At 40.2% G+C, this 15,974-nt stretch overlaps 1 protein-coding gene across 4 annotated transcripts in view; it reads right to left on the bottom strand.

The window, feature by feature from the left end:
• Positions 1-3,032: 3,032 nt before the first annotated feature.
• Positions 3,033-15,974, bottom strand: part of axin1 (axin 1) — a 47,280-nt gene continuing 34,338 nt past the window's right edge. The window contains exons 6-11 of one of the 4 annotated variants that reach the window (XM_062049963.1): positions 13,155-13,597; positions 12,933-13,079; positions 11,728-11,934; positions 11,526-11,633; positions 6,928-7,077; positions 3,033-4,216 (exon numbers count right to left, since the gene is read on the bottom strand). In XM_062049963.1, the coding sequence (XP_061905947.1) occupies positions 4,090-4,216; positions 6,928-7,077; positions 11,526-11,633; positions 11,728-11,934; positions 12,933-13,079; positions 13,155-13,597 (1,182 nt within the window). In that variant the 3' untranslated portion in view covers positions 3,033-4,089. Of the gene's footprint in view, positions 4,217-6,927; positions 7,078-11,525; positions 11,634-11,727; positions 11,935-12,932; positions 13,083-13,154; positions 13,598-15,974 lie in introns of all 4 variants that reach the window. The other 3 variants (XM_062049964.1, XM_062049962.1, XM_062049965.1) reach the window with 3 other exon arrangements.

Consider the following 15,974-nt stretch of genomic DNA (forward strand, 5'->3'; position numbering starts at 1 on the left):
CCATTAATAGAGACTCCAGCAAAAAAAAAAAAAAAAAATGTTGTTCATGTCTTCAAGAACATCTTTTGTGACTTCTTTCGCTGTTACCATGACACCGACATGAAGTGCTTTCAGGTATAATGAATACCTTCAATGTAGGTTTTTTTTTGTACGAGAGTGGCAATACGAGGAACACCCAAAACCGGTGAAGTAAGCACGTTGTGTAATTTGTAAATAAAAACAGAATACAATGATATGTAAATCCTTTTCAACTTATATTCAATTGAAGGAGGCAAAGACAAGATATTTAACGTTCGAACTGAGAAACATATTTTTTTGCAAATAATCATTACTTAGAATTTAATGGCAGCAACACATTGCAAAAAAGTTGTCACAGGGGCATTTTTATCACTGTGTTACATGGCCTTTCCTTTTAACAACACTCGGTAAACGTTTGGGAACTGAGGAGACACATTTTTGAAACTTTTCAAGTGGAATTCTTTCCCATTCTTGCTTGATGTACAGCTTAAGTTGTTCAACAGTCCGGGGGTCTTCCTTGTGGCTTCATAATGCGCCACACATTTTCAATGGGAGACAGGTCTGGACTACAGGCAGGCCAGTCTAGTACCCGCACTCTTTTACTATGAAGCCACGCTGATGTAACACGTGGCTTGGCATTGTCTTGCTGAAATAAGCAGGGGCGTCCAGGATAACATTGCTTGGATGACAACATATGTTGCTCCAAAAACTGTATGTACCTTTCAGCATTAATGGTGCCTTCACAGATGTGTAAGTTACCCATGCCTTGGGCACTAATACACCCCCATACCATCACACATGCTGGCTTTTGAACTTTGAGCCTAGAACAATCCGGATGGTTCTTTCCCTCTTTGTTCTGGAGGACACGACGTCCACAGTTTCCAAAAACAATTTGAAATGTGGACTCGTCAGACCACAAAACACTTTTCCACTTTGCATCAGTCCATCTTAGATGAGCTGGGCATTTCTGGGTGTTGTTGATAAGTGTTTTTTTCTTTTTGCATAGTAGAATTTTAACTTTCACTTACAGATGAAGCGACAAACTGTAGTTACTGACAGTGGTTTTCTGAAGTGTTCCTGAGCCCATGTGGTGATGTCCCTTACACACTGATGTCGCTTTTTGATGCAGTACCGCCTCAGGGATCGAAGGTCACGGGCATTCAATGTTACATGCATTGATTTCTCCAGATTCTCTGAACCTTTTGATGATATTACAGACCTTAGACGGTGAAATCCTTAAATTCCTTGCAATAGCTGGTTGAGAAATGTTGTTCTTAAACAATTTGCTCACGCATTTGGTCACAAAGTGGTGACCCTCGCCCCGTCCTTGTTTGTGAATGACTGAACATTTCATGGAAGCTGCTTTTATACCCAATCATGGCACCCACCTGTTCCCAATTAGCCTGTTCACCTGTGGGATGTTCCAAATAAGTGTTTGATGAGCATTCCTCAACTCTCTCAGTCTTTTTTGCCACTTGTGCCAGCTTTTTTGAAACACGTTGCGGGCATCAAATTCCAAATGAGCTAATTTGCAAAAAAATAACATTTTTCCAGTTCGAACATTAAGTATCTTGTCTTTGCAGTCTATTCAATTGAATATAGGTTGAAAAGGATTTACAAATCATTGTATTCTGTTTTTATTTAAGATTTACACAACGTGCCAACTTCACTGGTGTTGGGGCTAAATATACTTGGCCAATAAATCCGATTCTGATTCAAACTAACACCGGCTTGTAAAATGAAGGATTGTGTCCCTGCTGTTGCATCGAATATACACCAAAGGGCTTTGTTACCTCTAAGACAGTGGTTCTTAACCTGGGTTCGATGGAACCCGAGGGGTTCGGTGAGTCGGGCTCAGGGGTTCGGCGGAGGTCAAAACACACCCCACTCATCGTGTAAATAAAAACTTCTCCCTATCGGCGTATTACGGATACGGCAACAGCAGAAGTCAGACTGATTTTCAGGTGTGTAATTTCTTGTGAGTTTATGCACTGTGTTGGTTTTGTTCTTTGAACAAGGTGATGTTCATGCACGGTTCATTTTGTGCATCAGAAAAATTACAAGGTAATACTTTAGTATGGGGAACATATTGTATTTGTTACCTTCTTGAGACCTCCGAAAAATGCCTACCTCTTTAGGACCACCCTTTCTAGATATATAAAGATTTGTATTTACAACATTAATAATATATACAAACTATTAAATATAAAAAAGCTTGTTGTGAAAAATTAGTTGGAATTTCACAAGAAAAACTTTAAACTTTGGCGGTATTATAATAAAAGTCGTCATTTTACTCAACGCACATCAAAATGTTACGAGAAAAACTGAACATCTGTGCGATATTATGATATAAGTTGGAATTTTCCTCAATAACAGTCGCAATTTTACAAGAAAAGCTTAACATTATGGCAATTTTATGAAGAGTCGTAATTTTACTTGACAAAAGTCCCGATTTTATAAGAAAACTTAAAAAATTTTGGCAATATTATAATAACAATAATTGGAATTTCACTCGGCAAAATGATGACAAAAGTCATAATTTTACTCACAAAATGTCACCATTTTACAAGAACACCAAAAAAATTGGCAATATTGTGATAAAAGTCTTATATGACCAATGTCACCATTTTACATTAAAAAGTAACAATTTTACATGAAAAAGTAATTATTTTAGGAGAAAATATTGCAAAATAGTAACATATTGGCTCTTAACTAGTCATTATTAAGTACTTATAAATGCCTTATTCGGCATGGCCTTATTATAACCCTAACCCTCTAACCCTGGCCCTAACCCTAACCAAAAAACTCTAAATTAAATCTTTGTTACTTCGAATATGTTCCCCTAGTGTCCAAACAACTCTAAATGAAGTCTTTGTTACTTAGAATATGTTCCCCATACTAAAGTGTTACCAAAAACATATAACTTTGTCTTGAATTTGAAAAAAATAACATTTTATTTTTCACTAAAGAAGGGTTCGGTGAATGCGCGTATGAAACTGGTGGGGTTCGGTACCTCCAACAAGGATTAAGAACCACTGCTCTAGGAGCTAACATTACATTTCTGTAAAGAAGTGAGCATTTGTAACATCAAAAACCATACAAAATAAATTCAAGTTAAATTTAACATATACATTCATTAGGTTCTTTAAACTTTTTAAACATTACGGCCGTTTACCAGAGCGGCTCCGTTACGCTTCACACCTATAGGTATCTATCTTCAAAGCGGCGCCATCCTTCATGCTGGGTATTTACATTTCCGCCAGGCACCTGACTGAGGACTTAGGCACCCAAAGTGAACCGTTTTTAAACGTAAAGAGGAATTGCTGCTGGAAGACGCTCCTATTCAAACGCTTCGATAATTTAACAAAGATGAGTCATAGGTTTTTGTGACAGAAATATCCGGAAGCCCTATTACATCAAGAGTCGGCAGATTGCATAGATATTCAACTCTACAATGACGTGTTTGACTTCTTGCTCAGTGTTAGGCAAAGTTACACAACAATGGAATAAATAGCCAATAAAAGTACAAATTAGCGTAGTTCAGTTCAATTCATTTTCTATCCCAATCGTGGCCTCGTGACAATACGGCCTATATAGGAACAGCGCCACCATTGAGGCCAATACAAGCTATTACAACTGCCCGTGCCAAAGACACCAAAATAACAGAAAACCTTAGAAAAGTGCTGCTAAACTGTCACCAAATAAATTACTTCAAAAAACAAAAACATTAGCGAGCCAAGAGGCAAATAAATATAAACCCTTTCAATAAAAAAGGATAGTGATCGTCTTCATCAGGGGTTTTTCCACTAAGATTGCAAATTAGCATTTTAAATAGTTAAATAGATATAAAATGTAGTTATTTGTTACACAAACTGTACACATCTGGTATCCATACATATAATGTATATATGTATAAAAAGTTGACTTTAGAAAGAACTGTACAAAATATGCAGCGCTTTTGTTTTTGTCATCCGTCTAATAAACGTTACAAAGCTACATGTGACTTGCCAACCTGCTCCCCACTTCCTGTTCACCTTCCGCCTACGTACGTCGCCTTCCTCTCGTCGCTCTTCAGTCGACTTTCTCCACCTTCCCGATAATCTTCTCCTCAAATATCGGCAAGGTGGCGTCGTCCTCGCGCACCTCTTCGAACACCACCCCGCAGTCAAACTCGTCGCTCTTCTTTTTAAAGTAATACCTGCGGAAAGAAACATCGACATGCGTTTCAATTAGAGATGTCCGATAATGGCTTTTTTGCCGATGTCCCGATATTGTCCAACTCTTAATTACAGATTCCGATATCAACCGATACCGATATATACAGTCGTGGATTTAACACATTATTATGCCTAATTTTGTTGTGATGCCCCGCTGGATGCATTAAACAATGTAACTTTTACCATGAATTGATTAACGTGGACCCCGACTTAAACAAGTTGAAAAACCTATTCGGGTGTTACCATTTAGCGGTCCATTGTACGGAATATGTACTATACTGTGCAATCTACTAATACAAGTTTCAAGAGTTAGTGCTGCAAGGGATTCTGTGTATTTGTTCTGTTGTGTTTATGTTGTGTTACGGTGCAGATGTTCTCCCGAAATGTGTTTGTCATTCTTGTTTGGTGTGGGTTCACAGTGTGGCGCATATTTGTAACAGTGTTAAAGTTGTTTATACGTCACCCTCAGTGTGACCTGTATGGCTGTTGACCAAGTATGCCTTGCATTCACTTATGTGGGCCGGCACGCTGTTTGTATGGAGGAAAAGCAGACGTGACGACAGGTTGTAGAGGACGCTAAAGGCACGCCCCCAATAATGTTGTCCGGGTGGAAATCGGGGGAAATTTGGGAGAATGGTTGCCCCGGGAGATTTTCAGGAGGGGCACAGAAATTCAGGAGTCTCCCAGAAAAATCGGGAGGTTGAAACCGATACCGATAATTTACGATATTACATTTTAAAGCATTTATCGGCTGATAATATCGGCAGGCTGATATTATCGGACATCTCTAGTTTCAAAGGACATTTTAGGGGCTGGGAAATTATGAAATGTGAAAAGGGCAAGCCGGCGTGTCTCATGTGCTGAACATTTTGATGGTGGAATCAGTTGAGAAACGTGGGAGTAGATAATTGTCTCTTTCCATCTCCTCTTTGGGGAGGAGATCTTGCCCCAAAGTGGAGGAGTTAAAGTACACTATATTGCCAAAAGTATTTGGCCACCTGCCTTGACTCACATATGAGCTTGAAGTGCCATCCCATTCCTAACCCATAGGGTTCAATATGATGTGGGTCCACCTTTTGCAGCTATTACAGCTTCAACTCTTCTGGGAAGGCTGTCCACAAGGTTGCGGAGTGTGTTTATAGGAATTTTCCACCATTTTTCCAAAAGCGCATTGGTGAGGTCACACACGGATGTTGGTCGAGAAGGCCTGGCTCTCAGTCTCCGTTCTAATTCATCCCAAAGGTGTTCAAACGGGTTCAGGTCAGGACTCTGTGCAGGCCAGTCAAGTTCATCCACGGCAAACTCTGTCATCCATGTCTTTATGGACCTTGCTTCGTGCACTGGTGCACAGTCATGTTGGAAGAGGAAGGGGCCCGCTCCAGGATACCAAATCTTGTGGCTAGTTGAGCAACAATCGTGTTCCCATGTTTAGTTTTTACTAATTTTTACTAATTGGTTCTTATCTAGTTTGCACTTTGTCTGTGTTATTATTATCATTATTATTATTGGCTTTTATCTAGTTTGCACTTTGTCTGTATTATCACTATTATCATTATTATTGACCCCTCTTTGCCTCATTGTTTTTATTTTCCTATTTTAATGATGTTAGATCTGTGTTGTTGTTGTTGTTGTTGTTGTTGTTATTGGGGACAAGTGTTGTATATTAGCTTTGGCTACAAACACTATGATGCATACATTGGATGACTGTTTTAGATATATATGTTTCTGTAACTGTCCCTATTTGAAATAAACAGTTAAAAAAATAAAAAATAAAAAATAAAATTAAAAAAATAAATAAAATGTATATATATATATATATATATATATATATATATATATATATATATATATATATATATATATATATATATATATATATATATATATATATATATATATATATATATATATATATATATATATATATATATATATATATATATATATATATATATATATATATGTGGTACCATTCCGGCATTTACCGGAATGGTAAAATCATGGCATGATAACTTCAAAATAAAGGCAACTTCAGGTTGTTTTCTTTGGCCAAGCACATTCTGAAAACGTACAAATAACAAATAATCCCCTGGACAAAACACTTAAAATTTGTTGAAAGTTCTGAGGAAATTGGTGCAGTTTCAAAAACACAATGAGCTTGGACTTTGTCTCAGTGTATCTACAAAGCCAGGATTAAACTTTAAGTCACAGTCTTTCTGGGATTGGACAAAAACACAACATGTAAACTCTTCTAGGTATCAAATACCTCCTCATGTCCACGAATCCATCCAGTGCTAACTCAACAAACCGTAAGAAACGGAGGTAAAAACTATTCAAAAGGGTTAAGTTCACTTTTCTTGTGTTTGACAGAGACATTTTGGGGCGACGAGGGTGCCGAATGACGATGTGTTCGAAGCAAAAACGGCAGGTTTTAAGTTTCATGTGGGTCGAGGAGGAGGAGCCACAGTCCCCCTTAACTGTGTACCATTTGCTTGCCTAACAGAATTGCTATTGTGACATCCAGTGGACACATTTAGAAAAGCAGTTTCTTACGTTCCAAAAAAAAAAAAAGCAACTCGACACGCGGGCCGGATAAAACCTGTTTGCGGGCCTGATCCGGCACGCGGGCCGTACGATTGACGCCCCTGGATTAGCAGAAGAAGATGGATGCATGGCAAATCATGACACTCACTTGTAGTTTCCTTTCTTGGTCAGCAGCTCTTTAAACTGGCCGAGCGTCACCAGTCGCCCTTTGACGGACGTCCTGTACGGTATTGGCTCCCCGCAGAAATAATACGCCACTGTGGTGTTGTCACACGGTTGCTTCTGAGGAGCTTTGTGTCTGAAAATAGAAAAAAATAAATAGTATTGTGTTATTCGACCAAACACAATCAAATTGATTAATTGAAGGTTCCAATTCTACAGCATGGCGACAAACTAAAAATGAGAGATGCATAATAAACCACAGGTGCTTGGAAGAAGCAGAATTTAACGCCTGTCATTGAGCTCCATCTGCTGGTGAGAATATGACACGCAGCCACCCAGGGGGTGCTGCTTAGAAAAACATCGACTCCGTTTACTTTAGACACCAAATCTGATTTTTTCGCCCTCTCACACAGATCGGATACATTTTTTTTGCCATTCTAAACGCTCCAAAGTGCTTCAAATCTGACATTTCCGCATCAGATTTGGGCCAGATCTGGAGGTAGTACGAATTCGATTGGGATCAGATCTTTTCAAATGTAACTTCAGTCTAGACTACAATGCGACCTGTTGACGACTTTTACGTCATCTTTGGTCAAGCTACGTCATTCGTGCGCGCAAGAAAAGACGCGGCCCGTCAGCGGAAGTGGATACTTCATTCAACCTTTTGATTTATGGAATCCGGCTACCATTTTTTTCGGACTATAAGGTGCACTTAAAATCCTTTATCTCCTTAAAAACCCACAGTGCGCGTTATAACCCAGTGCGCCTAATGTACGGAATCATTTTGGTTGTGCTTGCCGACCTCAAAGCTATTTTATTTGGTACAGGGTGTAATGGTCGTTAGAATAATTGTTTCTGAGTATTCACAAAAACTTTACGTTACATTAAGTGCCTGGTGAGAAGCAAAAGCTGTCTTTGGAACCTACCAAGAGTAAGGCTCGTAAAACTCCACTGTGTAGGGGGGAAGCAACATGAAGGTTTTCTGTTTTCTTTCATGTATGGTAATCAACAGAAAGATATTGTTTCAACCTAAGGACTACAAAGCGGAGAGAAGTCAGGATCTGCCCAATTTCCAGACTACCTCTTTTTGAACCTCCTTTTTGAACTGTTTTACGAACCTCTTTTTGAACTGTTTTACAAACTTTTTTTTTAACTGTTTTACGGACCTCTTTTTTGAACTGACCTTTTCTGCGAACTGTTTACGACCTTTGTCCTTTAGAAACAGCTATGGCCATGTGGTTAGGGAAGGTCCAAATAAAGGAAGGAGGCATACAATCTTTGGCCAGAGCGTGGGTGACACTGTAAGAGGTTACAGGTCGACACGTTTTTCCTCAATTGAGCCAAATTGAATTCTGTCTCTGTTTATTTCATTGCTTCTTGTCTTGTTCAATAGATGTCATCAGTGTTTGAACCTGACAATGGTACATTTGACCAGTAGATGGCAGTAACACATAAGAGATAGGCGTGGACTGCAAGATGATGCCAATAATTTCCAAAACTTTAAAATGTTCCATTGAGAATATACAACATTACACACGGTGCTCAAAAATCTGTCAAAATGTTTTAGTACGACTTTGGTCATTCGTGTGCGCAAGAAAAAGATGCGGCCCATCAACGGAAGGGGATATTTCATCACGATATCCGGTTTTGGCAGCGCTGTTTCGGTAATCAGGGTCTTTTTTCGGTGGCGAAATTTTTGGTGCATCACTAGTCAATAGTGCACAAATAATAGGCTATATGAAATATATGAAGATATATGTAGTTTGATTCCTAAGAACTAACAATTGTTGAAGGACTGGAAATGATGTTTACAAGGTAGCGTATTTGCAAATTGCAAAAGTTTTTAATGTAAGGGTGTTGAAAAATAACGTTAACGTAGATCCACGCTGATGTCTGTGTTTTATCTACTTAACAGCCATAAAAAAATGGGAAATCTCTCAAATATATTACACCATATATATCCATTCATACATCAGGGTTTCCCACACATTCATTTATTTGTGGCGGCCCGCCACGAAAGAATTACGTCCACCACAAATAAAAAATAAATAAATAAAAACAAATTAAAAAAATAAAAATAAAAAAAATAAAAAGTTTTTTGTTTTTTTTTGTCCTCTCTAGCTTCTCAGGCAAATCATATAGTTGATGTAGATGCCCATATCGGCTGTTCAGATTTACTTTACAAAAGAGAAGTGTAGGATACTTCTCTTGTTGCCTTATTTGTATTTGACTTTATTAAATGTATTTATATTAGAAACACAACATGTGTATATAACAAAGGGTGCAAAGTCTGCAGGCAGTAGGAAACACATGGTTAAGTGTAGGGAGTAAAACTGATGGCAGTCTAAAGTTCAAGATTTTTGGAGCTCTTTGTTCAGTGGATCAGATGTTTGATGAAGCTCTGTGTCTATCTACCACCACTACTGTTTTCTGTTTATTTGTTACTGACTGTGGCAGGACACCTCTGCCTCTGTTTCACTTTATGTTGCTGGTAAATAATATGGTTGTAGTAGTAGGCTAAAGTTAAATTATTTAGTATGCACTAATTAATTATGATGATATTATATATGATAGTATATATCTGTATCATGAATCAATTTAAGTGGACCCCGACTTAAACAAGCTTAAAAACTTATTCGGGTGTTACCATTTAGTGGTCAATTGTACGGAATATGTACTTCACTGTGCAACCTACTAATAAAAGTCTCAATCAATCAATCAATTAAAGGGGCAGAGCTTTGAGACATTTTAGCTTTTATATTTTATAATATATATTTTTTGTAAGAACCACAATTAATAAATATATTTCAGTGAATAACTTATTGTTCAAATCTGTATATAAATATGTACATAAAGTGTTGTAATTATATTGTAAAATGGATGGATGTTTAAAACAAAACTGTTATTATTAATTAGTAAGTATACATTTTTTGAGCCTTTTTAGAGAAAATCAAATCATTGTAGTAAATTATGCAAATTACTCGATGATGAATTTCACACATAAGTCGCTCCTGAGTATAAGTCTCACCCCCGGCCAAACTATGAAAAAAACTGCGACGTATAGTCCGAAAAATACGGTATTTGGGTTCTGCAAAGTTCATGAACATTTGGGCGAATTCTTCTTTTTCTCTATCCTCTTTTTGTGGGGCATTTCTAATATAAAGTGGCGTACAGTTCTAACTTATATCTGTCAGTAGGCTCGCTGTGAAAGCGCTAAAAACTAGCTGTCTAGTGGGTTTACATAATTCACCCACGGAACTTTAGTTATTAGAGAGTTTCGGTCAGACGTTTTTTCACGGGACACATTTCTGGCCTTGTTGTTGCACTAGTGAGCCACGGATGAGGAGATGCTGCTCCGTTATTGATTGAAGCAAAGTCTGAATGTCATTAAAACAGTTAGCTCCATCTTTTGACACTTCTTCCACTCCCGTCCTTGCACGCTACACCGCTACAACAAAGATGACGGGGGAGAAGACGCTGTCGAAGGTGAGCCACGTAAATAAGACCCGCCCACAAAACGGCGCATCCTGAAGCGACTGTCAGAAAACGACTTGAAGATGATCTGTGAAACATCATCTATGCAACATTTTGACCAAAGAACCACCATTACATGTTATGTAGACTACAAGGAAGTCTTTTACATTTAGAAAGGAATATATAATCATACTTGCCAACCTTAAGACCTCCGAATTCGGGAGATGGGGGGGTTGAGGTGGGCGGGGTGGTGTATATTGTAGCGTCCCGGAAGAGTTAGTGCTGCAAGGGGTTCTGGGTATTTCTTCTGTTGTGTTTATGTTGTGTTGTGGTGCGGATGTTCTCCCGAAATGTGTTTGTCATTCTTGTTTGGTGTGGGTTCACAGTGTGGCGCATATTTGTAACAGTGTTAAAGTTGTTTATACGGCCACCCTCAGTGTGACCTGTATGGCTGTTGATCAAGTATGCTTTGCATTCACTTATGTGTGTGTGTGAAAGCCGCATATATTATGTGACTGGGCCGGCACGCTGTTTGTATGGAGGAAAAGCGGACGTGATGACAGGTTGTAGAGGACGCAAAAGGCAGTGCATTTAAAGCACGCTCCCAATATTGTTATCCGGGTGGAAATCGGGAGAAATTCGGGAGAATGGTTGCCCCGGGAGATTTTCGGGAGGGGCACTGAAATTCGGGAGTCTCCCGGGAAAATCGGGAGGGTTGGCAAGTATGTATATAATATGACCCCTTTAATGCGGTTTATAATCCGGTGCGCCTTTTGTATAAAAATAGACCTGAGTAGACCCGCTCATCTGCAGTGCGCCTTATAATCTTGTGCGCCCTATGGTCCGGAAAATACGGTTTTGTTTTGGCTTTGTCGAATTGCGCATGCAAGTGATGTCGAGGGGCCTGTGTGCGTTTATACTGAAATCTGATAAAGATCACATTTTACATGTAATCTAAACACTCAGATGGAAAAAAATCAGATTCCAGTGTAAACAGTCGTATTGATGGGAAAACAAGAACTTATGTTAGACAATGTCCATGGCAATGACTAAGGTGAGGTAAATGGGGGTGGGCATGAAGTCATTACACGTGGACAGGACAGCACATACTCGGGCTCGGAGGGCGCGCAGTCAGAAACGGCAGGCACCATGCTGAGTGGAGGGACAAGTGCAGGCCTGACCGCAGTGCGACCTCGCTGGATGACCTCCATCACATACCTGAGAGAGCCAACAAGCCACTGATGAATCTAAAGACCACTTTTCACTCTGTTTGGGAGGGAAAGACACCAAAAAGACTTGGACGTCCGCACACCTCTGCTTGGGTTGCAAAACTCCAGACTTGAGTTTCTCCTCCTCCAGACGCCTGCGGACCTCCTCCAGCTGGATGAGGGGGCTCGGGGCTGGGTTGGGGGGCATGGTGGGGTCCTGGATGAAAGGATGCGATGGCTGCACGTTGTCCCAGGCTGAGCCGGGATGGGATCCAGCGTGGCCGGGAACCTTCTTGGAGCCTGTGGTGCTGCTGAAATAGAAAATGAAGACTTGTTTTGATTTGGAGTAATGATAAGTGCCATCTTCAGTTGGCTGCACAATTAATCGACATCGGATCGACATTGAGGTGTAAATTAAGGCGATTAGGTAATCGCAAATCGCTAAGTTTTTTTTCCCTCCGCTATCACCGTGTGGAGGGGGCCGTGGCCTGCGGGCCTGCAGTGGAACGGGGTGTGCCAGGACCGGCCTCGAAGTCAGCGACAGGTGCGTAGATGGCCCATGTGGGCCTTGTTATCTAATCACCTGTCGCAGTGTATAAGCAGCAGCTGGGAGGAGCTGGCGTGAGAGCGAGAGCGAGACTGAAAGAGACTAAAAGACAATTGCTGGAAAGCAACCTGGGGAAATCACTACGAAATAAAACTGTATTTTAACCCTAAACCGGGCTCTCATGTCGGTGCTTGGTGGTCCTAAGAACCCCCTGGAGGGTAACCTCCACACACCGCTAATCAGAATTGTTGAGCTTCGTGTTTGTTCATCTCTTGCTTCAAACAGGGATAGAGGCGTTTCAATCCGTGCACCTGAGCGTGTTTATTTAACAGTAGAATTAACCGAACACAGTGAGCCCTCTTTTCACTCATTCACAATCTTTGTCTTGGTGGGCGGAGAACGGGGTGCCAGCTTTACACACTCGCTTGTGAGAAGTGCCGCAAAGCAACAAATTAGGAGGAAAAAATGTGATTACAATTAGAGATGTCCGATAATATCGGACTGCCGATATTTATTTGAAATGCTTTCAAATGTGATATCGGAAATTATCGGTATCGGTTTAAAAAAGTAAAATGTATGACTTTTTAAAACGCAGCTGTACGGAGTGGTACACGGACGTAGGGAGAGGTACATAGTGCCAATAAACCTTAAAGGCACTGATGTGGATAAATAATCAATTAAATATTAAAGAAGCTCAAGAAATGATTCCAAAAATTTCCAGAAATATGAAAACCATGATAAACGTTAAGTGTTTCTCCTGACCCATAGGGACTCCTTTTGTGTCGGATCATCTCCTTCTGCCCCTCCATCAGCCATAAGAAGATCTTCTGGTTCTTCTCCATGTCATCTCCAGGACCTGGCACCTCCTCCCCACGCTTGCATGCTCGCCTACACTGCACACCGCCTTTACTTCTGTGCAGTAGGAGAACCATGGTGAGGAGGACGGAAAACGGGACATTAGTGAACTTAAATAAATAAACATACCCATGAGTTATATGCTCCATGTTTGTGAATCCAATGCCATCTGCAAACATGCAAGACTTGGGTCCATGACCCACGTCTTCTCCCCAGGGTGACTCCATTTGCTCTTTGGACTTCCCGACCCCAGCTTTGTAGTGGTGCATGTGGCCGGACTCTCCCTTGAGACAATGCCTGGATGCATATTTACTCAAAGATGGCACCGTAATCCCTTTACCCCCTAGGAAGCCACTTGGCGAGCAAGACTTGGGAGAATGGCGTCCCGTTCCCGGCGACTGGCAGCCGGGAGTCTTCATGACGCGCTGGACGTGGTCATCCAGAATGCTCTCCGGGTTCTCCTCGTGGGAGTCCCTCTGGAAGTAGTCGGCATAGTTGGAATTCTGCGGATGAACAGCATCGGGGAACCGATGGTTGGCAAATGACGTGTTCATTTCATCGACTTCCTCTTCCTTTTGAGGGAAACACATAGGGAAAAAAAAAAAAATTCAGCATGAATGTGTTGCACTCATTTCCACCAGAAGATGTCAGCATTTCATTACCACTAAGGATGCCTCCCTTGCAGAGAGACAAAACTACAAAACCACCACCACAAAAAAAATTACCTGTGCCACCTCAGTTGACAGTAAAAAGTCGTTGTCGCAATTGTTGGATATGAACTTAAACCATACCCAACCATGCATCACTATATCTCTTGTCTCAAAGTAGGTGTACTGTTTGACTTATTTTGAGTTTTTTGCTGTTTTCCTGTGTGTAGTGTTTTAGTTCTTGTCTTGCGCTCCTATTTTGGTGGCTTTTTCTCTTTTTTTGGTATTTTCCTGCAGCAGTTTCATGTCTTCCTTTGAGCGATATTTCCCGCATCTACTTTGTTTTAGCAATCAATAATACTTCAGTTGTTTTTATCCTTATTTGTGGGGACATCTTTGATTGTCATGTCATGTTCGGATGTACATTGTGGACGCCGTCTTTGCTCCACAGTAAGTCTTTGCTTTCGTCCAGCATTCTGTTTTTGTTTACTTTGTAGCCAGTTCAGTTTTAGTTTAGTTCTGCATAGCCTTCCCTAAGCTTCAATGCCTTTTCTTAGAGGCACTCACCTTTTCTTTATTTTTGGTTTAAGCATTAGACGCCTTTTTACCTGCACACTGCCTACCGCTGTTCCCGACATCTACAAAGCAATTAGCTACCGGCTGCCACCTACTGATATGGAAGAGTATTACACGGTTACTCTGCCGAGCTCTAGACAGCACCGACACTCAACAACAACACATCATTTGCAGACTATATTTACTAGTCTGCAAAAAATAGTTTTAACTAGGGATGTCCGATAATGGCTTTTTGCCAATATCCGATATGCCGATATTGTCCAACTCTTTAATTACCGATACCGATATCAACCGATACCGATATCTACCGATATATACAGTCGTGGAATTAACACATTATTATGCCTAATTTGGACAACCTGGTATGGTGAAGATAAGGTACTTTTTAAAAAAATGAATCAAATAAAATAAGATAAATAAATTAAAAACATTTTCTTGAATAAAAAAGAAAGTAAAACAATATAAAAACAGTTACATAGAAACTAGTAATTAATGAAAATTTGTAAAATTAACTGTTAAAGGTTAGTACTATTAGTGGACCAGCAGCATGCACAATCATGTGTGCTTACGGACTGTATCCCTTGCAGACTGTATTGATATATAATGTAGGAACCAGAATATTAATAACAGAAAGAAACAACCCTTTTGTGTGAATGAGTGTGAATGAGTGTAAATGGGGGAGGGAAGTTTTTTGGGTTGGTGCACTAATTGTAAGTGTATCTTGTGTTTTTTATGTGGATTTAATAAAAAAAAAACAAAAAAAACCGATACTGATAATAAAAAAAACGATACCGATAATTTACGATATTACATTTTAACGCATTTATCGGCCGATAATATCGGCAGACCGATATTATCGGACATCTCTAGTTTTAACCCAAATAGGTGAAATTAGATCATCTCCCACGGCACACCAGACTGTATCCCACGGCACACTAGTGTGCCACGGCACAGTGGTTGAAAAACACTGCACTAGGTTATGCGATTCTGGGGTTTGTCAGTTATAACTCAAAAAGTTCCTAATTGGGATAAGGAAGAATTGATGACTTTTTGGGTCTAATCCAACAACGTTACCTTACGTTTACGTTACAAGCTTCAACTTCTGTGTGAGTGTGTACGCTCGCGGCCTCGCAGAGACAAAGATAGCGGAGATAGACAAGAGGATTCACTCAGTTTCCTTCTTTCTGCTGTAGATTGGTCGAAAGTTTATAGGCAGATTTTCATCAAATTTTCAGGGAAAAATGGGATTACATTTTGGGGTTTATCTGGAACATTCCTACCATGGTTACCTTATGGTAATGTTTTGAGCCTCTACTTCTGTGTTTGTTTGTATGTGGCCCTGCCTCCACCCACTGAGACCTCTCATGTCTGTGCTTTTCTAGTTATTATAGCAGTGACTGACATACCGTATTTTCCGCACTATAAGGCGCACCTAAAAACCTCCAATTTTCTCAAATGCTGACAGTGCGCCTTATAATCCGGTGCGCCTTATATATGGACCAATATTGAGCCACAACAGGTCTCGCAACTACGGGATGCATAACGTAACCCCAGCCTCTACTGTAGCGTCTATTCTATGCGCCTTATAATGCGGTGCGCCTTATATATGAACACAGTTTCAAAATAGGCCATTCATTGAAGGTGCGCCTTATAATCCGGTGCGCCTTATAGTGCGGAGAATACGGTAGTTGCCAACCTTGAGGCCTCAGAATTTGGGAGATGGGGG

Source organism: Entelurus aequoreus, linkage group LG06 (genome assembly GCF_033978785.1).
Source record: "Entelurus aequoreus isolate RoL-2023_Sb linkage group LG06, RoL_Eaeq_v1.1, whole genome shotgun sequence".
NCBI lineage: Eukaryota > Metazoa > Chordata > Actinopteri > Syngnathiformes > Syngnathidae > Entelurus > Entelurus aequoreus.